The 25,627-nt window shown below is 37.8% G+C and overlaps 1 protein-coding gene across 2 annotated transcripts in view; it reads right to left on the bottom strand.

Annotated features, from left to right (window-relative positions):
- The window catches only part of SNX9 (sorting nexin 9), a 110,784-nt gene that overhangs the window by 80,802 nt on the left and 4,355 nt on the right, over window positions 1-25,627 (bottom strand). Inside the window, exon 2 of one of the 2 annotated variants that reach the window (XM_072643787.1) lies at window positions 23,355-23,478. In XM_072643787.1, the coding sequence (XP_072499888.1) occupies window positions 23,355-23,478 (124 nt within the window). Of the gene's footprint in view, window positions 1-4,998; window positions 5,096-23,354; window positions 23,479-25,627 lie in introns of those variants that run through there. The other variant, XM_072643786.1, reaches the window with a different exon arrangement.

The following is a 25,627-nucleotide window of genomic DNA, read 5'->3' as shown; positions in this document are numbered from 1 at the left end:
CCAGTTTTTGATAGAATCAAAAATAAGAATGCCTAAGAAAACAAAAAAGTAGTTTGGCAGAAAATAGATTTAGACCAGCATCTAAGTTAAATTAATCAACAAGCACAATCAATTAATCAACAAGAACTTATTAAGCACCTACTTTATGCCAGGGGCACTTTTGATGTATATAAAGACCTATTAACCTATTTTCTCCCTCATGGAGCTCGTAATTTATCAGGGGAGACAACACACACATAAATAAGGACATGAAAAACAAATACAAGGTTAATTTGGCAGGAGCAGGCACAGGACAGATGGATGATCAAGAAAGGTTTCCTGTACAAACTGTTGCTTGGGTAGAATTTAAAAGGAAAGATAGACATTCTAAATGGTGGAGGTAAACTAGGGAGTCCATTTCCATCCTACAGGCAGCCAGAACAAAGGCAAAGGCACGGGAGCTGGAGTAGCAAGCTGGTTCGCCTAGGCCAAAAGGATATGGGATGGTGGATGAAGTTGGAAAGGGAGGTTGGGACCAAGTTCTGGAGAGTCTGACAAACAGGCTTATGTGGGAGCCTAGCGATAACAATCTATTGAGTAAGGAAGTGACTTTTACAAAAAGTCATTTTGGTAGATATATGAAAGATGATTTGGAAAAAAGGAGAGGCCTGAGGCATGGAGACGAATTAGAAGACTGCTCAACTGCCCAGGTATGAGATGCTAGGTAAGAAAGAGATAAATAACCTAAATACGATGAAAAATTCTCTTCATAATTATGGATAGGGGAGAATTAATTTTTTAAAGATTTAATTTAATTTTTTCAATTATTATCTTTCCTCCATCTCATCTCACCCCAAACAAATGTCTCTGACATTATATATAACATTCCATACTCTTAGTCCCCCTATCTTTGCAACAAGGGAGGGAAAATACATTTTTTTCCAATTCATAGTTTACCACGTCCTAGTACAAATTAACATGTCCATAGAGTTAGTCCCTAAGTAAGACTCAATCCTTTTTGTAACCTCCTTTTATCCTGAAAGTCCCAGACAGATATTTTTGTTTCCTTGAATACCTGGCACTTAAGTTAGTATGTAATCCTTTTTCTTGGTATAATGGATAGAATGTATGGGATTGTAGTCAATTTGACTAAGGTTCAAATTATGCCTTTTAGATAGAGTTGTGATCATCGCTACCACCTGCCACTACAGACCGGAAGCTAATCCTTTTCTTTTCTGTCTTTGTCTACTTATGAAGTTTCTGACAAAGAAGTATGCTGCTGGAAAACGTCCCCTTAGGTTACATAACTGATACTTGGGACCTAAATCACTGACGTGGGGCTTTAATTAAGAGAGTACAATTTTTTCCATTTCTTTTTACAAACATTTAATATATCTCGTTCTCATTGTCCCCTTTCCACAGAACAATCAGAAACAAAACCCAAACTTTAATTCTCACATTGGCCATATCCAATTACACATATTGCTTTCCTAGATTTTAAGTCCATTACATCTCTAGCAAATGGGTGATGATTTATCTTCCATCTTCTGGACTTCTGGTTTATCATCACACTAATCAGATCACAAACCTTTCAAAGTTGTTTTTCTCTATAATGTTGTTACTGTGAAAACTGTTGTCTTACTTCTGCCCAATTCTCACTCCACCATATCACAACATCTTCAGTTTCCTTTAAGACTGTCATTAAAGCACCATAATATTCCATTACACTCATACACCACAATTTGTTTGGCCATTCTGCAGTAGGTGGATGTCTCCTCTCCCCCTTGGTTTCCAGTATGGGGCTACTATGAAAAGAGTTGCTATAACTCTATGTATGTATTTAATATGTAACTCCTTTTCTCTTTAACTTCTTTGAATTGTCTAGTTGGGTTATAGGTTTAGAAACATCCTAGACCTCAGGCAACTTAAGGCAAATTGCTCAAGGAAGCATTGAATCCTTTTTTCATGCTCACCCACCCTCAAATTTTTCTAAAAGGTCTCATTCAGATAAGTTCCTGGCCAGTCAAATAACATTTATTATTATTTCAGGAGCTTCTTTTAAACTGTTTTTCTCTAATAAACAGGAGTTTCTTTCTACTAACACTCCCTAAACTCTACTTGTTTGCTGATAACCTAAAATTTGTAAAACATACAATAATAAATATTTATTCAAGGCATACTATGTATGTTCCAGGCACAGTGCTAAGGCTGCCAGTACAAACAAGAAAAAGACAGTCCCTGCCCTCAAGTAACTTGGAGTAAAATGCTGTTTGTTTGTGTCCAACTCCTCATGACCCCATTTGAGGTTTTCCTGATCTGCCATTTCCTTCTCTAGTTCATTTAACAGATGAGGAAACTGAGGCAAACAGGGTTAAGTGACTTGCTCAGGGTCACACAGCTATTAAGTACCTAAGCCTGGATTTAAACTCAGGTCTTCCTGACTCCAGGTCCAGCGTTATATCCACTGTGCCACTTAGCTACCCATGACAGTCAAATGGGGAAAGACAACACACAAATGCAAACTGGAAATAAGTTGGCACAAGCTCTGAAGTCACCTACCTAGTTTGGGAAGAGTTTATTTCTCTGCCCTCCAATTGGAGGGGAGAGACAACCCAAGGATGCTGAGTATCAGAGCTGAATCAATCACATGATAGGATTTCAGGCGATGAGTTTATCTTGGGGAAGGCATGATAACAAGAACAAAAAATATAAAAACCTTTTGCATTCTGCAATTTGAGACTGCCTTCTGTTAACTGAAACCAGGAAGCATTCCTCATCCTGAAGACTATCCCTCCTACATTCTGGGAGTCCCAGGGAAAATGGGAGAAAGGCTCAAGTATGGTCCTCTTGAGTCACTAAGTCTCTGGGACTTCGTTTCTAAGGGGTTGTACAGGGCAAATCGCTTCTGAGGTCACTTTCCAGCTCAAAATCTACGATCTATGCTCCCTTGATTCTAGAATTCGAAGGAGGGGGCAGCTTCATTTAGGGTGAACGTTCACTCCCTCCACTGGCTGAGATTACAACCCTCCTACATCTAGGCTTGAAGAATCTTTCTATCTTAGAAGGAGAAGCTGCTGGAGCTTAGGTGCTAGTGGAGGAAGTTGAAAGAAGCCAGTCACTTTCATGACACAATTAGAGGTCAACTTCAATAGAGGTCATATCATTAAATGGTTTAAGATTCTACTCAAAAGGCAGGAGTCTAGACAAAGACATACCCTTTAATTTTTTTTCCTTTTCTCAATCTAATAATTGAGCAACGTTCTATAATCACATGATTTCTGCGTACCAATAAGTATTGTTCCATGGCATGTTACCTGTTATTACACGACATAGTCACAAAAAGGGTACTGTAAGTCAGTAGTGAGACATGGTTGCCAAAATCGTATATGTGACTGTTGGCTTCATTGAAAGGCAAAGGTTCCAGGAATAAAGGAGGTCACAGGCCCACTGTACTTTACCCTGGTCATATCACACCCAAGGATTCCATGCTGAGTAGCACATTTTGGGAAGGACACTGCAAAGCTTGCAAGCCCATAAGAGGAGGGCAACAACACCAGGGAAGGCTCTCTCTTTCATGTCACATTTTTCTAGAGTGGTTTCATATTACTCCCCTTTACCCTTTCTATGTTCCTACCAAAGTCCTCTCTTTATATGACATACACTTCCGGTCTTTGCACAGGTTTCCCCATTCTTAGAACACTCTCTCTGTTTCTGGAACTTACTAGTTACGTTCAAAGTCTACCTCAATGGCTACATCCTGTTCATGACTTTTTCCTATCCTCCACCACCCCAGATGATCAGCGTTTTCTACCTGGAAACTATATTATGTATTTCCTTTTTAATACATTTATATTTATTGATTTGTGAATGTTTTCACAATTCACTCTCTCAAGAATGTAAGTTTAATGAATCTTTTAAACTATGGTGCCTGGTACTGCATTTGATATAAGGCGAGTGCTTTGCAAATGCTTGTTGAACTGAATTGAAATACAGAATTAGTTCTCTACTGCCATTATTATATGACTAATGATTAAACAGAACACAAGTCTGCCAAATTTCTAAACAAAATGAATTTAGCTAATTACAATGTGTTAAAAAAAAAAAGATATTAAACACTAGCTTGTCAAAAAACATTTATTAAGTGCTGTGTGCTAGACATTGTCCTAAGTACTCAGGATACAAAGAAAGGCAGTCCCTACCAGTAAGGAGTTCCCTTAATGGGGAAGACAATAGGCAAATGACCAGGGGAAAAACAATACTCAGGATAAATTGTAGATAATCAAAAGAGGGCCTTAAAGGCAATCGGGAAAAGCTTCCTGTAGAAGGTAGGGCTTGATTTGGGACTTGGAGGAAGCCAGGGAAAGCGAGGCAAAAATGAGGAGGGAGAACATTCTAGGTATGGCTGATAGTGAAAATGCCCAAAGCTGTCACACACAAGACATGGTGAGTGAGGAGGCCACTGGGACTGGACTGTAAGTAAAGTGTAAGAAGAATGGAAAGGGGGAAGAGGTAGGGTGCAGGTTAGAAAGGGCTCTGAATGGCAGAGGATTTTATAGTTGATTCTGGAGGATCATGTGCAAATGGAATTACTTGCAAAATAAAGTGGGACAACTAGTTGCCAAAGTGAATTGAGCACTGGGCTTGGGGTCAGAAAGACTCATTGTCCTAAGTTCAAATCTGGCCTCAGACACTTACTAGCTGTGCGACCCTGGGCAAGTCACTTAATCCTGGTTGGCTCAGTTCCTCATCGGTAAAAGAGCTGGTGAAGATAACGGCAAACCGCTCTAGTATCTTTGCCAAGAAAACCCCACAAGAGATCAGGAAGAGTCTGACACAACTGAAATGACTGAACAACAAGAAATCAATCATCCCTGGGGTCTTTTCCAACTTCAATTCTAACAGCATGTGAGATGTTACATGAATTCAAAGTACTAGAGTACCTGCCTCTCACTACATACATACCTTTCTCTGGGAACGAACTATTCTGTATAAATAAATGTTCCAAAAGTTAAAACTTACCACTTTAAGCACCAAAACTTTGTTCTTACTGAGCCATTTAGAACAGAAATTGGTCTAAAATATCACACCCTTCCATGACTTCTTAAACAGACACTACAGAGTGAGCATGGTTTAACCTTTCCTTGATGACTCAAGGTCATCATTATGAACTCAGAATCATAAAAGGTTAGAACTTTATGAGATCTTAGAGACCATCTAAGTTCATCTAGCTCTTTCATTTTACAGATGAAGGACCTGAGGTCCATGCAATTACTATGAAAATTCACTTGTCTGCAACTACCAAGTCCCAGAAGGTATGGAATAAATAAAATGTCATTGAAATGAATGTCTCACATTTCTGTAACTTCCAAGGAGTTAATAATGGCATTCCTTTGGACTGAGGAAGGTTGGGCTATTTACTCCTAAAAGGCATCAAGGTGGTAAGTTTCTTGGGTTCTTCTATGTGTTTTTTTTAAAAATCAAAATTTTTGACACCACAGATATATCCCAAACAATCTCCCTTCCAAAGTACATTCCCAGAAAAAGTTTATCAGCAGTTGAAAGAAAAAAAGGGCTGTGTCCTCTAATAGACCATATGATACTAATATTGACCTTTGTAACTGAATAGAATTGCTTATATGTACTTTTCTTAATCTTATCTCCTCTCTCTTGTGACAAATGGCATTACTATCAAAGTAAGGGCAGCCAGGAAGACATCAAGTCACCAACTCAAATGCCTAATTTCTCTCTATAAAATCTTCAAGAGAATAGCATACACACACACACATATTTACATGTGTGTCTTTCACATACACTTTTCACAGAATGTGTCATAAGGAATATAGTACATGAAATTAATGAGTTTCCTCTGGTTTCCTTTTCAGAGTCAGACACAACTAAATGTGTGGTGCTATGCATCACACCACAACTGAAGCACTCATGGTATGGTATCAGGTTCAGGGAATGACATTTTAAAAAATTTTTTTAATTTTATTTTTTTATTCCTTCCTTCCAACCCTGCCCCATCCATTGAGAAGGCAAGAAGTATGACAGATATTATTCATATGAAGTCATGCAAAACATTTCCACACTAGCCATATTGACAGAAATAAAAACAATAAAAACAAATAAAAAAATCTGCTTCAATCTGCACTCGGAGTACCTCGGTTCTCTTTCAGGAAGTGGGTAGCCCCCTTTCATCATGAGTCTTCTGGAATTGTCATGGGTCACTCTTATCAATCAGTCGAGTCTTTCATAGTTGATTACTGTTACAGTATTGCCATTACTGCATACAATGTTCTAGTTCTGCTTACTTTGCATCAGTTCCTATGTGTCTTCCCAAGTTTTTCTGAAACTGCCTCTTCCTCATTTCTTGCAGCACAGTAATATTCCATCACAATCATAAACTACATTGGTGCAGCCATTCCCCAGCTGATGGGCACCCCTTCAGTTTCCAATTCTTTACCACCACAAAAAGACCTACTACAAAAAATTTTATAGTTCCTTTTATCTCTTTGGGGGCACCACATTTTATAAAGGACAATGTTATTAGCTACAGAGCATGCAAGGAAGGGAAACTAGGATGGTAGAGGTCTTGAAATGATGGTGAATCAGTTGATGGTCACAGAGAATACTTAGGAAAGACATTAGAGCTGTCTTCAAGAATTTAAAGGGCTATATGGAAGAGAGATTGATTTCTTGTTTGGCCCCAGAGATCACAACTAGGAACAATAGGCAGAAGAGGTAGGCTGTAAAAATTTCGGTTTGATATAAGGAAAAACATCTTTTAACATTCAGAGCTGCTCTGAAGCAGAAGAGGCTGCCTTGGCACTTAGAAGCCCTCCTACAGATTTTCAAGCCAAGGCTGACCACTTGTTGCATACACTATCAAACAGATCTTTGTTTCAGGTATGAGTTGGATTTGATATCTTCTGAGACGCCTTCACACTCAGACTCTGTGATGCTCTAACATGGCATCCTCCGTGTATATTTTGGTTTTAATTTGTCTTGAAAGGCTTGACCACAGACATAAACTTTATTCAATAATCCTTTGATTAGCAACATCAAGGGAAGCAAGGTCTGTTGAAGACGGACAACATGATATCAGGGAGGTGATGCTCTGACAAGCAACTGAATTGGACTGAAGTGAGGGAGGGCTGTGCAAAGTCAGCAGCCTCACTTTCACCTCCAGAGCCACCTGGGTCCAGTAGCCAGATACACACATCAGGATGACTGGAGGCGGCCCCAGTGGAAGACTTTTATGTACGAGGCAATGTCTGAAAGTATTATTATAAGTAATAACTAAAACCACATATGGTAATGTAAATAGGAGTCATAACAGATATTCTTTTGACATGTCATTATCACAACCCTAAGATCAAACTTGGAACAGAAGGAACTTTAGAGTCAATTGACTTCAATTCCCCATGTTATAAATGAGGAACCAAGGCCAAGAGAGGTTAATTGACTTGCCTAGGAATCTATCTAGTAAGTGGTAAAGGCAGGATATAAGCCCATCTTCCTGACTTCAAGTGCAGTACTCTATCCACTATTTTATGCTGACTCATTTTATTTTAGCTAGAACACTGTCTTACTGCAAATTATTTCTTCAGGTTGTGGGCCAGGGCACTAGGAAACGTGGGGCAGCCTGCCCACCATGATACCACCAATCAGAACTTTTGGGAGCCAGGAAGCTCTGGAACAGATCTAGGGCATCCCTGTCCCTACTGACATAAAACTCAACTGTGGGCCCTTTGGGAAAAGAATATATGAGGATCAAGCTAGATGGCTTGAGTAGGGAGCTTCAGAGATCTTCACAGAACCTCCTTTCTTCTTGGGGCATGCTTCTACCAAGGAAAATTAATTATTTTTTCTAAACTCCTAAGTTCTGAATGGTGCAGAAACCCTTCCAAAGAGAAATTATCAAGGAAAATTGCCCTTAAGTTGTAGCACAAGAAGGCAAAGTAGAAAAAGCAAAATTACACTCATCACCACCTAAAAGAGATCCCAGCAGGAAAATTTACAGGAATATCACAGCCAAGTTTCAAAGCTCCCTGATTAAGGAGAAAATATTAGAAACAGCAAGGAAAAAAAACCAATTTAAATATCATGAAGCTACAAAAAGGATTACACAAGACAGCTGCCACTACGCTGAAGAACCATAGGTCTTGGAATACTATATTCCACAGAGCAAAAGACTTGGAGTTACCCAGCAAAATTAAGTATAATCCTGAATGGTTAAAAAAAAAAAATGGATATTTAAAAAACTCAAAGATTTTCATGTTTTTGTGACAAAAACCCCAGAACTTAAGGGAAAATTCAACATATGACATCCAGGAGAAATATATGGTAAACATTAAAGACCAATTATAAGGACTCAAATAAGGTCAAATTGTTTACTTCGTTTATGTAAAAATATTAGCAATACTCTTATGACGGTCATTATTATTTGGATAGTTTGAAAGGAAGGCATGGGTTGAGATGTGTATGATGGGGTGATTCTAAAGAAATAATAACTTGTGTAGAGAGAGATAAAAAGTAATAATTATCTCATACAAATGAGGCACAAAAAGAAAAACTGATACAGAAGAAGCTAGTGGAGAGAAGGTAGGTATTAGTGCTGGAACCTTATTTTCATTAGGAATGGGTTAAGGAGAGAATAACATGTCTAGAAGGATATTAAAGTCTTCTAAGAGGGCAAGGGAATAATAGGATGCAGGGAGAGGGGTGGGGAGGTTGAGGAATAGGACAGCAAGGTAGCAGGCACAAGTAAAGCAAAGAAGTGAGGAGGAATAGGGTAAATAGGGTAAGAAAGATAGTGAGGAAAAAGAGGAAAATTGACATTTCTCAAATGAAATTTCAATGAAGACTCTGGAATGTAACACAGCAGATGATAACAAACTACCCCTTTTCAATCCATTTTCTTCATACAGCTAGGGAATAAGGTTAAACTGCAAGCAAACCAGTTAGTACTATACTTATTTAATCCAACAGTGAATTTTTATTAAACTAAGTTTCCTGAGGACTGCCCTATAAATCATCTTAAGGAAAGCTAGATGGCACAGCGCGTAGGAGTTCTGGGACTAGAGTCAGAAGGTCTCATGTTCCCGAGTTCATATCTAGCCTCAGACACTAGTCGTGTGACTCTGGGCAAGTCACTTAATCCTATTTGTCTCAGTTTCTTTCGCTATAAAAAATGAGTCCCAGTATCTGGAATAGGGTTAGAAAGAGTTGGGACACAACAGAAAAATGACTGAACAACAAAATAAATCCTTCTCCAGTTCACTTGACAGATGAGGAAAATAAGGCAAACAGGGTTAAAGAACTTGCTACTGAATGTCCAAGGCTGAATTTGAAGGGTTTTCCTTACTCCAGTGCCAGCACTCTATCCACTGCACTACCTAGCTGCCCTGTACGTAATCAATAAATTATTTGTTGATTGGTACCATAATTCCTTTTTCTTTAATAACAGAGGAAGAAAGTGCAAAAAAATATAAATATAGTTTTTGAAAGAAAAAAATCTGGCTTCATAATTGAAGAGCATAAACAATGTCACATATTTGTTTAACAATTTAAAGTCTAAAAAGCTCTCTCCTTACAAAATTCTTGTGAGGAAGGTAGGTGGTGCAAATAACTCCATTTTATAGTTGCCCTGGATTCACGGGACTAATAAAATGTCAAGAGGTAGATTTCAGCACTAATGCACTGTTGATGGAGTTGAGAACTGATCCAACCAATCTAGAGAACAACTTGAAATGACACCCAAAGGGATCCAGCAGTACCCCTAACTAGGTCTATATCCCAAAGAGATCATAAAAATGGGAAAAGGATCCACATGTACAAAAATATTTATAACAGCTCTTTTTGGGGAGGCCAAGAATTGGAAATCGAGGGGATGTCCATCAACTGGAGAATGGTTGGACAAGTTGTGGTGTATGAATGTAATGAATGGTATTGAGCTATAAGAAATGATGAACAGGATGATTTTAGAAAAACCTAGAAAGACTAATGAGTTGATGCAGAGTGAAGTGAGCAGAACCAGAAAACGGTACACAGTAACAACAATATTGTACAATGAACCGTGAATAGCTCTTCTCAGCAACAATGGTCCAAGACAATCCCAAAGGTGATTCGTTCCATGATGAAAAATGCTACCTGCCCCCAGAGAAAGAACTAATAATAACAGAGATCGAAGCATACTATATTTTTCACTTTATCTGATTTGAGTTTCCTTCCACAAAATGACTAATATGGAAATACTTTACAAGATTACACATGTATACCTATATCAGATTGCTTACTATCTCAGGGAGAGGAGAGAAAAAGGTGGGGGGAGAGAATCTGGAACTTAAAATTTTTAAAACTGAATGTTGAAAATTATTTTTACATGTAATTGAGGGAAATATTATTAAAAATAAAGAGTTGGGTCTCCAACCAAAGTCTTCCAATTAAACACTTCACACACATCCCCAATACTCGTGACACACTGACATCAGTAACGTTTCTCCTACCTGAGGCAACTGTATCAATACCTCTCAAACTTCTCTTGTAAGTATGGATATGAGAGTGGGGAGAGAAAGAGGGAGGGCACCAAATATTATTTCATTTGATCCTCCCAACCGCCCTAGGAGATAAGTGCTCTTATCCTTATTTTGCTGTTGAGGAAACTGAGGGAGACAGAAGTTAAATGACTTTGCTAGTATGTAACTGAGGTCTGATTTGAACTAAGGTATTCCTGACTCCAGGCCCAGCACTCTATCCACTGTGCCACTTAAACTGATGTTAAGTTAATGTAGGTGATTTTAAAATTTAGATAAATCAAGAGTTCACTTTAGGTTTTATGACAGTAATTGTATAGTCTGTTGTTAATATCATAGAACCTCTTTCACATAAAAGTGCTTTAAAAATCCACACAAAATTTTCTGACATGCTGTATTATGTCATTACAAATTTTAAAGCATCATTTGGTTCACAGTGAAAATCTTACTTTTCCACAAGCAATTTTTTCTTACCACAGCTCAAAATCTATTTATCTGAATAAGTGTAACAGTGGATAGAGCTCTGAGTCTGGAACCAGAAGATTCTGATATTTACTATGTGAAACTGAGTAAGCTAGTTAACTCTAGATTTCAGTTTTCTCATCTGAAAAATGGGGATTATGTCTTTACAACCCACCAACCAAGACAGCAGTGGGGAAAGTGCTTTGTAAACCACAGTTTACTATCTGAAATGTGAACTAATGTTCCTGAGCAGACTTCTTTGATCATTTATTTGTTGAAGGAGTGGATGCTTGGAAAATAACTGCTACCCAAAAACATTCAGGAAACACAGGGTAACCTGTCTCACTAAGGTACAATTTAATTTTGTGGCTATTGTAAGGAAGGAAAACTTCTGAAGAGATACTTTCAACTGTTCAATCAACATGACCCATTAAAGTCTCAAGGATAGGTAAGAGGAAGTCACTATGTAACTTTTTAAAATTAATGTTATATGTGTAAGCAAGAAAAAAGTCACTTCAATGGGTCTAAGAATTAATAAGCTGATTAAATTTAGCATTCCATGAAATCATGTCTTGAAAATGACTCATTTTTTTGTCTATACTTTGTGGATATAGAAAAATGAAAGAGTCCTATGTACAAAGCCTAGTCTAATTGCTTTTTCTACACGTAACATGTAGATACAGTATGAAAATACATGAGGAAGGACATCCAATAGTGAACTGGAAAACATGCAACTGTGGTTGCTATGGGTAACCTCTTCCTGAACGGAATGAGGACATCTCAGGGGAAATACTTATAGAAGTCTGAATCACAATCACAATCAAAGAATACAGACAGATTTTTCTGCTCTGACCACCAAGGGAGCAGATGGGTGGAGAGCTAAAGCTACATTCTAGAACTTCCTTGCTCTGACAAAGGTTAGTAAAAGTTAAGGGCCTTTTTAACACCTCAAAGCAAGAATCAAATCAAAATCAATACAGTTTATAGCACATTTCCTATAGAGGAGTCAGGGTTAAGCTGGCAAGTGAGGCCTAAATACCGAAGTTTGGATAAACAGTGGTCAAATCAGTTTACTCAACAGTACGTCATTACCTCATATACAGATAATTATATTTCCTTAACTTTTGTTCCATGGCATAACCTCAAAGTGAACAAACCTCCTTAGTACCAGCACCCAGGGTTAACTTAACCTTTGGATAACTATTTACTGCTCTAAATTTAATTACAAAGTCAAGGTGAGGAGGTTTGCAAGGAAAGAACAACAACAACAAAAAGATACAGTAGGTATCTGGCAAGCTGTGGAATCCAAAAGTTCCCCTAATTCAGAAAGTCTCCAACTGATGTAAAGGCAGAGACTGTTATGGCTTTTTATTAAAAGCATCTGATCTTGGATGCTGATCAAATAACTTAAGCCAGTGAGTGCTAGCCTTGGGAGTCAGGAGGTGAGGATTCTAATTCTATTTCTGCCTCTAAACTCCTAAGCAGCTTCTGACATTTGACCTCTGTAGGCCTGTACTTCCTGGTCTCAATGGGGCAGCTGAACTGCCAGTCTCTTTCAGCTCCAATATGCTGATTCAATGTTTATCTTTCCTTCAGTTGCTCTTAAATTTTCTTCACAGCCTAGTAGAAGGTGAGCCCTTAGCTGGACAGACTATCCTGGAAATAGTTATTGAGGGTAACCAAAAATAGTTAGCAGAGAGTATGTCAGGAAAGTAGAGACAGCTATTTTATCAAAGCCATTTCCAGATAGAGCCTGCTTATGACTATTCAGTCCCCTCCCCTGCCCCAAAAGACATAGGCTTATAAAAGCAGGGACCACCTTGGAGATTTCCAGTGACTGCTGAAACAGACATACTAACAGATATATAATTTAAGTATTTAAAACTGGTCCATTTTAGACAGAGCAACGTAAGAATCCTATCACTGAAAGGGACACTGGAGGACATCAAGCCCAATCCTTCCCTTTTATAGTTGTGGAAAATGAGGCCCAGAGAAGCGAGGACTTGCTCGGACACACATGCTGCAAAGAGCAGAGCCGGGATTTGGATTCAGTTTGTCTCACTCCAAAACCAGCATGACTTCTACTATCCCACCTTCAGATATAATTAAGAAAAAAGGAAAGGTTCATGTTTGATGATGGCTTTTGAAAAAAGGCATTTTAAAATGTCTTTTTTTCTAAGAAGCTTCTGAATAATGTATAGACTGGGTTTCCTTGCAGAGAAGAGTCTTCTTTCTACCTACAAGGCTGAAGGCACATTTCCAACTATCTGAGAGGCTTCCAAGCTCATTTCTGAAATGTTCCTGGCTTTACTTCCTTTACCTTGTGCCAAGATACAGGTGAGCAACTGCTTCTCATTTTTCCATGTATTATGGTTCATCTCAGTTATTAATCTCAGATTTAACATTTAATAAAACATATAAGTTTAATTATCCGAGTTATTACTTTGTAAGCCAAGGTTAATTCATGGGTAGAGTTTCTTCTGCTACTAAACTGAATTGAAAAGAAAAACTGGGGACTTTAAAAAAGCTGAGTCAAATCACCTTGAGAGCTCCTTTCACCTCTTAGGATCCTGTGAAATTCCCTCCACTGAAGCAGATAATCTACCTTATTTTTGAAAAGATTTCAGTAGTCTATCTTTATAGTCAGAGGTCCATGGATTTTAGAGCTGGAAGGAATCTTTGTAATCACAGAGTCCAACTGTCTCATTTTGCAAATGCTGAGTTGAGTGACTTGTCCAGGGTCTCACAGCAAGTATATAGCAGAGCCAACTCCAAAGCCTGGGCTCTTTCCACTGCCTCATGTGGTCATGATGAAGGGGGAGAACCGGAAGAAACATTTATACAAGAACAACAATAATGTACTTAGGAACTCTCATCAACACAATGACCACCCACAATTCTAGAGGGATTCATGTTGAAACATATCATCTCCAATTCCAGATAGAGAAATGAACTCTGTGGAGACAGAGAGAGAGAGAAAGTGAGAAAGAATATTTATTTTGGATATGGTTGATAGAATTTGTTTTGCTTAACTATACATATTTGTAGTGAGTTTTGTTTTTCTCACTTTTTCAATGCTGATAGGGAGGGGAGCGTTAAAGTTCAAAGGAGAGAATGTATCCTAAAAATAAAATCAAAGCAAATTTTTAAAAATATACATGTTCATGGATGTTCATTAAGGGATAAAATCAATTGTCTAAATTAGTTGAATTATACCCTTGAAATAGTTTTTTTAAAAAAAGTTCTCTAAGTAAACATTTTAGTAGAAATAAAGCAGAAATTAATGGTACCTAAACATTTTGCTTAGAGGATGAAACCATCTGGTATTTTTCCCCACCCTTCCCTTCCCACATTCCCCACCCACTACCACTGACTTGTATACCCTGTATATCTTTTTCACAAGCAGATCCTCAAGGGATTATATGTCAAATGCACTACTGGTTTTGCACTTACAAAGATGGTGCCCAAGTGTGGAAATAACCACTGTGTTATACTAATCCACAAATAATACAAAGATAAAAAAGAGCAGGATAAGCTTTAGAAGAAAACCATAAGTGTAAGAGGCCATACCATGGAAGATGTTTTCCTAAGATAAAGCTCATTATGGATCCCTTATCACTCTCTTTAATCAAAACGATAAAACACTTTGGGATCTGTTTGAATCTTAAATATCAGCAAACTATTTGAAGTCCTGGTTGGGCCACCTTTATTTTGATTCATTTTGGAATATTATGACTGGTTTCTTCTTGTGCATTATTAATTCATATGCTAAATTATAAATTTGTAAAAAAAATTGTAATTTGTATAAAAGTCAATATTATAATGAAACTTTTGCTTTTTTGAATTGACAATTTATTCAAAATTGTAGCAAAAATAGGTTTCTTAAAAGAATAAAATCCAAGTTATCCATTTTAAGGAAGAAATTAAGTATGAAATTGCATGTTAGCCTGAATCATTACTTCCTCAAAATAGAACCAAATGACCTCTGCATGCTGGGAAATACTTCCCATACAGTATATGGTATAAACCAGAAAGGTCCTTAAAGAAAGAATCTATTTCTTACTGTTCAGAAGACTTCGCAGTTCTCAAAAGACTGGAGATAGTCTAACCTGTTTTTCAAAAAGGAAAGTACCACGGAACTTCAGAATGAGATAAACACAGAAATGTTTTTTCAATAATCATCTGTGACATGCTTTTCCATCAGTTACAGATGTTCAAATGTTATGAAATAAGAGGTATCGTATAATTCATTAAAAACAAATACATGCAAAGTGACCGATAACCTGGAGGACTAGACATTTTCTCTAATCGTCACCACCTCTCCAAAACAGAAATTATGCATCACAGGTAAAAAACTTCAACAATTTCCACTGTCCAGGAACCCAAAAGGAGATCAAAACTCCACAAAGTTAAGTACTCATGCTCACAAAGGGCCCCTTCCCACACTGGCCCACCATGCTCCAGGCAGCAAGGTGGCAGCGGCTACCCAACCCACTGGCTTGCAACAAAAGCTGTTTTTCCTGCAACCTCTTCCCTTCTAGTGCCATGAGGATAATAACTGTATTACCTACTTCACAGGACTTATGTAAGGACCAAACGTGATAAAGTATTAAAGTTCCTTTAAACTGTAAATGACCACATAAACATTGGCTACTATTTGCTATGAGTAAAAAATTGTGTTCAGGGGTTTTATTACCTGACCACCAGCTGCAATAATTTCTAAAGAGTTTTTTCAGGGTCTCCTATTTTTGTACTATACTTCTCACTGGGCAGTTTTATTAAATTTTGTGATCAAAACCAGTTATCACCCAGTGGCTAATATTCTGATGAAGAAATTTTTAATTTAACTAAGCAGGTTCTCCAAGGACAGCAAGTTTGCTGCCAGGAATAAATAAACATATATAAAAGATCAGGATGAAAAAAAATAGATCAAAGATTTTCTGAGTATATTCAGAAAATCAGTCATCTAGAAGATGTAGTTTCTTCATAATGTGTAAATTTGAGAACATATTAACCCACCTATTCATTAAACTCCAATGACTTCCTAACACTTTCAGGATGAAATAAAAAAAAATTTTGTTCAGGGTTCAAACCTGTCTCCCTCACTTCCCCTGCCAGTCTTCTTCTGCCTTTCTTCCCCTCATGCCCCACCCCATTCCTCTGATTTCCTCCTCGCTGTTCCTTGAACAAGACACTTCATCTCCCAAATGCAATTTTCTCTGGCTGTTTCCCCTTTCCTGGAACTCTTTCCCTTCTCATCTCTGCTTCCTGGCTTCCTTCAAGTCCCAGCAAAAACCCCATATTCTAAAGAAAGCCTTTCCTGAATGCTAGTGCCTTCCCTCTGCTAATTATTTCCAATTTTTCCTTCATATAGCCTATTTGTACAGAGGCTTCTGGTATGTTTTTGTCTCCAGTAGACTTCGAGGTCCTTAAGAGATGAGACTGTCTTTTGCCTTTCTTTGCATTTCCAGTACTTAGCAGAGTGCCTAGTATATAATAAATAATACCAATAAACAATAAATTAATATTAGTAAATTAATACTTAACTGATTAACTACTTTGAATTGGATTTTTACGACCAGGAAAGAGTATCTAGTATAAGAATAAAACTATTTCAAGTACAGTGGATAATTTGGGTGAAAGTTCAAAGAATAAAAAGAATGTCAGGTTGACTATAGCGCCAAGTACCATCTCCTCTTCTTATTTACCTTAAGTATTGCTGCTTGAACAAAGTACCTAAATCCATCTGGGGTACAGCTCTGATCATATCACCCTGACATGCTTTCAATGACTCCCTCCTACCTATAGAATCAAACTGAAGTTCTTTAAGTATGGTGTTCAAGTCTCTTTATAGAGGTAATCCCAATCTACATCTTTAGACTGATCCCATACTATTCTCTTAACATATATCCTATACTCCAGTCAAACTGAATTACCTATCATTTCTCATCTGTTCAAATTCGGTCCACATTACCTCTTCCAAGGTCCCTCCAGTCAAGTCATTTTTCTTTTCCTTTCTATATTCCTATAGCATTTACTTTGTACCCTGTACTTCTTTCTACCTTACATTATAAAGGCCTAAATTCTCTGGGCCACTCAACCTGTATTTACAAATACAGTCTATCTGTGTTTCAATACTCTCTCCTATTGTACAGTTCTTTGAGGGTTAGGACCATATCTTATTTATTTTGTTATCTTATTTTATCTGTTATAGTACCTGGCACTGTGACTCCCCACTGTAGAAACTGGGTGTTCAATAAACATCACTTGAGCAAACCAATTTGACTTGAACTACGACAGCCAAAAAGTCAGGTGGATCATGGCAGAATCAGACACTGATAGATAAGGTTCGAGTTTAGACTAAATATAAAGGAAAAAAGTCCTCCTCAGAATCCCCCCAATCCTAGCCACTCAAACACTGCACACAATTCAAATGCACAATTAATTTTTAATACACTGTGAGGGAGATTTAGGGTAAAAAATTAATCAATAAATCTAAAGCATAGGTGATCCCACACTATCCAGCCTGGAATAGATGTAAAGTTGTCCTTTTCCTGGTAGATCTTGCCAGGTGTCACTCATCACTGCTCCTCAATAATTCTGGGATTTCAGGCAGGAGGAAGGAGCCTAACCAGCCATTCATCTAGGTCAATTTGTACTTGAATAGAAACCCTCTCCACATTTCCAACAGGTAGTCCATTATCATCCTCATCATCATCCTGCCTTCTGGATATGGGGAAGAGCCAGTAAAAAGGCATATAGAAAATGGAATGGGGTAAGGAACATTGAGAAAGTCATAGTGTACATGTTTAAAGATTTCTAATGAAAGAGAACCCACTACCTTCTAAAGCAGATTCCTTTACTTTTGTGATGATGTTCAATCATTTTCAGTCATCTGACTCTCTGTGACCCTATTTGGGGTTTCCTTGGCAAAGATACTGGAGTGGTTTGCCATTTCCTTCTCCAGTTCATTTTACAAATAAGGAAACTGAGGCAAACAGGATTAAGTGACTTGCCCAGGGTCACACAGCTAGTAAGTTTCTGAGACCAGTTTTGAACTCAACTACTCCAATTATTCGGACATTTTTCCTTCCATTGAGATGAAATCTGTCCCTCCACAAGTTTCACTCATTCACTCCTAATTCTGTGCTCAGATGAAAGATAAATCTAATCTACTTTCTGTATGAAAGCCCTTTCTGTACTTGAAGATGGCTACTGGGTCCTCATAAGCATGCTCCTCTTCTAGGCTAAAGTAATCTCAGTTACTTCACACCATCTTGGTTTCCTATCAGGTGGTCTACTGTTCCTTTACCCTCCTGGGTCAACCTTCTCTAGACTGCTCTAGTTTGCTAATGTCCTTAATAAAATATGGCAGAACTGTACAGATGTAGTCTGACCAGGCCATAGTATACAGCAGCATTATCCCTCCCTTCTCTGGTACTAAGGAAAGGTAGCCCAAGGAAAGTTCTGTGGCTTAATGACTACAAAGGGCTGAACCTGGAGTAGCCAATGGGCATTCTGTGGATTTTGGTCAGAAGTTAAGCCACAGCCATTTACATCTTAAGTTCTTAAAAAATAGTCTTGCAGTTTCCAAAAAGGAAGTCACTTTAGTTTTAAAAAAAGAAGATATTTTTAAAAAGTTACCACCCACACAAACAAATGTAATACAGTAAGGCAACTAACTTTACTCTGTGTGGGCTAAGTTTCAACTTGACAAAAAACAAGCTAGTTCTAAACCCACTAAAACGTTTGGTTAAAAAAAAAAATGTAGCTCGCTCATTCCTGTAGCATTATTCAGATCATGAGAGTAGAGACTACATGGAAAAAATGATCAAAATCACCTCCAAAAAGCATATAAGTGCCTATCTTTATGTAGCACCACTTAAATACTACATCTGAACTGGCAATTTTCTGTTGAAGGAGTTCAAAACTAGAGATAGTACCAAAACAAAAAGATTTTGCTAGTTCTTTTCTTAATCTTGGGGTCCAGGTCAGTTCAGAGGTACAGAATTGGCTGAAAATCAGTATGAGGAGGAAATGAAGCAAATAAAGTGTCTGGATAAACACACAAGCTGGATAATACAACTATAGTAAACAAGTTTTCTAAGACAAGAAAAGGTTCTTTTGAGAAAGAGAAAAAAATACATTACTTGAAGTTACTGAAGGGTATTATAAATTCATGAACAGTGGTAACCTCTACGTTATAGTAATATTAATAAATTCAATAACTCACCAGATGCTATGTATTTACTTTTTATCTATGACTTTATACATGAAATCTATCCCCAGGTTTAACTCTTAGAAAAGACCTAAAACATATCTTGATTTGGGATCTATTGTTTGCTGTTCAGTCATTTCAATCAGGTCTGACCTCTTCATCACAGTTTTCGTGGTCAAGATACTAAAATGGTATGCCATTTGGACCTGGCTGCCCTTCATAGGATCACTTATTTGGAGCAGGAAGGAACCTTAGATGTCACTGAATTCAGCCCCTATTGTTTTATAGATGATGAAACTGAGGCCCAGAGATGTGTGGCAACTTGTTAGGTAGTAAATACTGAAGTTTTAGTTTCTTCTGCTAGGCCTCTATATTCTGAAAAGTTTTTATTCCTTCTAGTTTGAAGACTGAGTATTTGTTGGTACAGTGACAGGTTTTAAAAACTCTCAAATATCATCATCCTGGTCCTGCCACTTTATTACTTGTAAGACTTTGAACAAGTCACTTAAAATTCTTGGATCTCAAGTTTTTTCATTTGTAAAGTGGAAGAAGGAAGAGTGGAGGGGCTAAATTATAAATGACTTATAAGGTTCCTTTTCTTCTAGCTCTATTTCTAAATTTATAAATCTATGATCAATACTCTTGTAAAACAAAAACAAAAAATAACACCACACACCTACTCTAGCGATAAATTATGAAACCTGTAACTTAGACAACAGACATACAATTTATCAAAGGGTCCACATTTGTAGCTTTTGTAGCTTGGCAGGATAACATACAAATAATTATAGCGTCAGAAGGAACCTCCAAACCCTCACAGTAGAACCATATCTGAATGATTCTCTCTCTCTACAACATACCTGACAACTTCCAGGCTTTCCTTGAAGAGCTCGAGTGAGGAGGAATCCATAACCTCCCCAAAGTTATATTCTACTTTCAGAAAGTTGTTAGGAAGTTTTTCCTTGGATCAAACCTCTCAGCTACTTGTACACACTGCTCCTTTTTCTGTTCTTTTTGGTCAAGCAGAACAAACCTAATTAATCCCTCTTCCATATTCCAATACACAGACAGCTATCCAAGGCTTGCTAATAAAATAAGTCTTTTCTGCTGGCTAAACATCAACTGATGATAGTACAAAGGATGTGATCTTAGGGCCCTTCACCATACTAGCCATCCTCTTCCAGATGCTCATTTCTCAATTTCTTCCTAAAACTTGGCTCCAAATATGTTCTGACCAGGACAGAGTACGATGGGGTTATCATCTACCGAATCCTCAATACCAATTATTCTTAACATAGTCTACCAGTAGAGGAGTTTTTGTTGACTTATTTTGAGTTTGCAGTTCATGAAAACTCTCAGATCTTTCTCAGAATAAGTGCTATCCAGCCTTGCCACTCTCATCTTACCATTGTAAATTTCTGAAACTCAAGAATAAGACTTTCCTCCATTCCTACTGTCAACTTATTAGATTCAGTCCAACCTTCTCTCCTGTGAAGATCTTTTTGGATCCCAATTCAATTATTCAACATATTAGCTATTATTCCTGGCTTTTTTTAGTCTGCAAATCTGTTAAGCATGTAACCTGTGTTTTATCCAAGCGAATGATAAAAATATTACACAGCTGAAAAATGTACTTCTCAAAATTGCAGTTGACCACCCTTCCCCTCCTGAGCTTTTGTGACCCTGCTCTCACTTGGTTCTCCTTTTACCCACACCTCCTACCTCCCGCTCCTCAATCTCCTTTGCTGGCTGGCTCATCATCTCTTTCATGCCCTTCCCCTCCCCCATATTCCCCAAGGTTCTGTTCTAGGTATCCCTCTTGGTAACTTTATCAGCTTTCAATTCCATGGATGAGAACAGCAGGCCAGAAAGCTGGCTGTCTCTTTGGTGAGCTTCCCAGGCCTTTGAGAAGCAGCTGTTCTCTAAGGTAAACAAGTTATCTTCCAAAAGTTTTGAAGCCCATGGCTATGAGGCTAGAAGAAAATGTGAATAAAATGCACTGACTAAACATTTAGAAAGATTTTATGCCCATTTGGCAGACTTGTTCTGAACACAAGATGCTCCATTTCCTGTCTTGATGACTTTGCCCTGGCTATTCCTCTATTCATGGAATACACTCCCTCTCCATCTCTGCCTCTTAGGTTCCTTAACTATCTTTAAGACTTCCTCTCAGAGCCATCTTTTCACATGATCTTTCCTCATCTCCCCCAGTCCTAGGGTACTTACTTCCCAAACTATCTTGTATTAGGGACACACTAACAGACGCATGTGTTGTCTCCCCCATGGTGGTGCTCTCACCTTCCAAACCACCTTGTGTTTGTTTTGTATTTATTACATATACATTAAGATATGCGCCTGTGATCTCCCCTGATCTTATATTAGCTCTTTGACAACAGAGAGTTTTATTTTTGTCTTTGGGTACCCAGAGCTCACAATGCCCATCACAAAGTAAGCAGTTAAACTGAATTGCTGAATTTCCAAAACTGAAATAATTTATAAGCCAAAACCTTTTCCTCCTGCTCATTTGATGGATCAAGAAATTGAAAATGACATGCTAGAAGGTTATGTGATTTATCCCGAAAACAAATTAATAAATGGAGTAAGAATATGAACTCAATTTCTCTCACTTTAAATCTCATACTATTTCCACTTCAACCCCGAACACTAGCACCTCGGGTGAATCCTCATGTCACTGTATCATGGCTAGTCAGTGTATGTTACTTCACAGGTGAAATCACATGTGACCTCAGAGCTGCTGCCTTTTTTTTTTTTTTACTTTTTAAATTTTTTTTAAACACAAACGATCTGCAGAGTCCCACCTTAAAAGTAACCAGGACTTTATACCATAACTGGTGGTTTTAAAGGATGTTTCATCTGTAGAGCAAACAGCTCTGTTCAGTTTATTCATGAAGAAGATACAAAGGCATATATGACTCTAAGGTCCTACATAGCATGTAATTGGTAAATACTAAAAGATTCGATAATTGCTTGTAGAATAAACTGCATTTCAAACATGCTGGTATACTTCTGAGATTTAGAATTTATGTGGAAAACAGGCAATTCACAACATTTAACTTGAAAAACACTTCCCTGAAACAATATACCTTTGAAGAGTTAGAGACACAACATCTTCCAACTCAAATCTTTCAAGCTGCTCTCATTTTGATATGGATCCTCATTAAAAAAAAAAAAAGGCTTATTGGCATAAAGGTTCCTAACAAGACAGGAAGGATTAACTTTACCAAAAGATAAAGAAAATGGCCAAATCACAAATTAAATTCTTGGTATTAGTTTTGAGGGCCAGAATTTTAAACTATAACATAATTATATGTATATATATACACATACATGCATACATATATGTGTGTGTGTGTGTATATATATTTACATCAGCAGGCTTCTCCGAAAGAAAATTTCCTCAGTAGATTCATGCTGCTAAAGTGATACCACAGAATTAGGTTTGCAGCTGGGTAGCCCAATAACAGCTGTAAGGTTATGTGTACCACAAAATGAGACAAATATAACTGAAAGAGATACAGAAAACAGGAATAGAACTTGAGCAGTTAATTTGTAAAGTTATCCTACCAAAGACAGATATAATCAACCTGGGCAAAAGGTGAAAACTGTGAGGAAAAAACAGTGATTCACTGGCTGTAAAATTGGAGAGATCCACCAGACGAGGAGACTGTAACCAAATCAATCCCCTCCCTTTGTGCAGATTCCATGTTTGGAAGGGGTATGTGGGGTTTTTACAGACACAGACACACACACACACACACACACACACACAGACACACACTTTTCCAGTCTATCACATCCCTTCTGCACCTCCTGGTTTCTCTGACTATTCTCCTTTAGCTGAAACTATCCTGCATAACGCTGCCAGACACTTTATGTGGCAGGGGGAGGGCCTGGTGAGCATGCACAGCATTCCTGCTTTCAGAAAGGCAGGATGAGGTGTTTACAGTGAAAAGGGTCCTGCTTCCTAGTTTGGAGAACAAACACACATAAACTCAAACTAGTCCACCACTCTTGCAGTAAGGGTGACTTTCTGGCCAGAAGTCAGTCAAAAGTTTGGCCAGGTGGATTGTCTGGAAATGAGGTGTGTTTCAAAGCCATCAACCTGTAAAAGCAAGGTGGCAGGCAGTCCTCCTTCTTACCTGAGAAAAGCCTCGGGCCCTGCCGATGCTTCTGTCTTCGTTGTGTCTGTGTTGTGCTTTTAGGCGATTATGTCTGGAGACAGCTTTAATCTTGTGAGTTGTGTTAAGTCTGAGTCCACTCTTCCTAGAGACCAAGGTGGTAAAGGGGAGAGTGTGGGCCTCTCCCTCACAGGTTTTGAGGAAAAAATGTCTATTCCTCTATTCTTGTTATATCTTTATCAGTAAATATCTACTTGTAAAAGTTAGTTGATATTAATTAGTTAAAGGGAACTGGCATGCTTGCTAACCACAATGCTGGAGAACAGGGGACTGAATTGATGGCATTAAAGACTTTTCCAGTCCCTCAGGAGAACTTGGATTGATTAGGGTGATGAAGCAGGCCTTCCTCTGGGAGAGTGAGTCCATACCTATGCTGCCAATCTTAAAGTTGAGACAGCATTTTAAATCTTGAAGCACTACGCATACAAGCTTTTCTTACAACTATAATTTCTTTTTTTTCTAAACAAATAAGGGAAAACCTTGTGAAAAAGTTGTGACAGATATGCTCCTTGTCCCTAAAGAGATCTTCAAATTCAAAACCTACTAAACTAGGATCGTCTTAGTATCAATCACACTGTCTGATATATAAATGATTGTTGATTTACTAGATGTCCATAGGTAAGTCAGGGGCAGCTAGGTGGCACAGTGGATAAGCGCTGGGCCTGGAGTCAGGAAGACATCTTCCTGAGTTCAAATCTGGCTTCAGACACTTCCTAGCTGTGTCACCATGGGCAAATCACTTAACCCTGTCTGCCTCAGTTTCCTCATCTGTACAATGAGCTAGAGAAAGCAATGGCTGACCACTCTAGGATCTTTGCCAAGAAAACCTCAATACAACTGAAAATAACCGAATAACAACTGCATGGGCAAGTCAGTCAACTTCTCTGGGATTCAATTTGCTCACCTGTGGAAGTTCTGGACTTACAGTCAGAAGCCCTAGGATCAATAACTGGTCCTGTCATTTACTACCTGCGTGACCTTCTCACTTAATCTCTGTGGACCTCAGATGTTCTCATCTGTAAAACAAGGAAGTCTGACTAGCCAACTTAAGGGCCTTGGCAGCTCTAAAAACACGATCCTTTCATAGAAGACAATCAAAAAAAAAAATCCCTGATTTCATAAATAAATTAATCTGATTTTCTTAAATCTGTTCACTAGTCTGACAAGAATTCACTTTTAAGTGAAACAATTAGAATCGAACTTTTTTGGTACATTAAATTATACAAAGTAAAGGACAAAGCAACAAACAATGAGCACAAATATCTGTTCTGAGTTGTATTCAAAACTAGATTTCCTCAGAGCTACAAGGCTCAAATACCACAGTCTAAATATGGAATCAATAAATTCTTGAGTTTAAACCTCAAAAACTAGTGAGAGATTTTGTGCTCCACAGATTTATAAAGCGAGAATAACTATTTCGAGGACAGGAAAGCTTTGTTCTCAAATGATCTGACTCAAAACAAAATGTAACAAAGAGTACACAAAAGTCAAGTGTAAACACATCAGTAGAGATCTAAGGCTATATACATCGTTGTAAGTATTGCTTACCTTCCATCACATTTGATTTCACTCATACTTAAAAATAAATCAACTTGTATATTTTTACTGATGAATTGTCTTTTAAAATAAAAACAGATATAAAAAATTTACTTCATGAAAATTTAAACAAACCACATATTTCAAAAGTTAATATCTACAAACACCTTTACAACTAAATTTCTGTGAAAAGGAAGCCTGTCAATTTAAATATGAAATAGCACCAATATCATGCATGGGTTTAGCCTAAATTTTGTCGTCTTCAAATTTACATAGCTACAGTCAGTATGTATGTTGTTCATTCGGACCCTCCTTCTCACGGTGTACTTTCATAAATCTTTCTAAATGTCTTTAACTTCTTCATATCTATTGTTTCTAACAAGGTAATAACATTCTAACATTCATATCCATAGCTTATGCAGCCATTCCTCAATTACTGGTAACAAAAGTTGCTTACAACTTCGAGTTTTTAGCTCTAGTGCTGTTATGAAAACATTTTAAACAAATAGGGCTTTTATTCCTGTTAATTATCCTCTTTGGCTTAGAGATGTCTGGACCAAAAGGTATACACAATTCCGTAACTTTTCTCCTATAAGTCTATATTGTTTTCCAAAATAGTGGACTAATTCACAGTCCTATCAGCAGTGAATTATCATGCCTTTCCTTAGCCCCTTTTCATTTTACACCATTTTGGCCAA

The sequence above is a fragment of the Notamacropus eugenii genome, chromosome 2 (genome assembly GCF_028372415.1).
Source record: "Notamacropus eugenii isolate mMacEug1 chromosome 2, mMacEug1.pri_v2, whole genome shotgun sequence".
In the NCBI taxonomy this organism is placed as follows: domain Eukaryota; kingdom Metazoa; phylum Chordata; class Mammalia; order Diprotodontia; family Macropodidae; genus Notamacropus; species Notamacropus eugenii.
The sequence above is the reverse complement of the archived record's forward strand: the minus strand, read 5'-3'. Positions and strand labels throughout refer to the sequence as shown.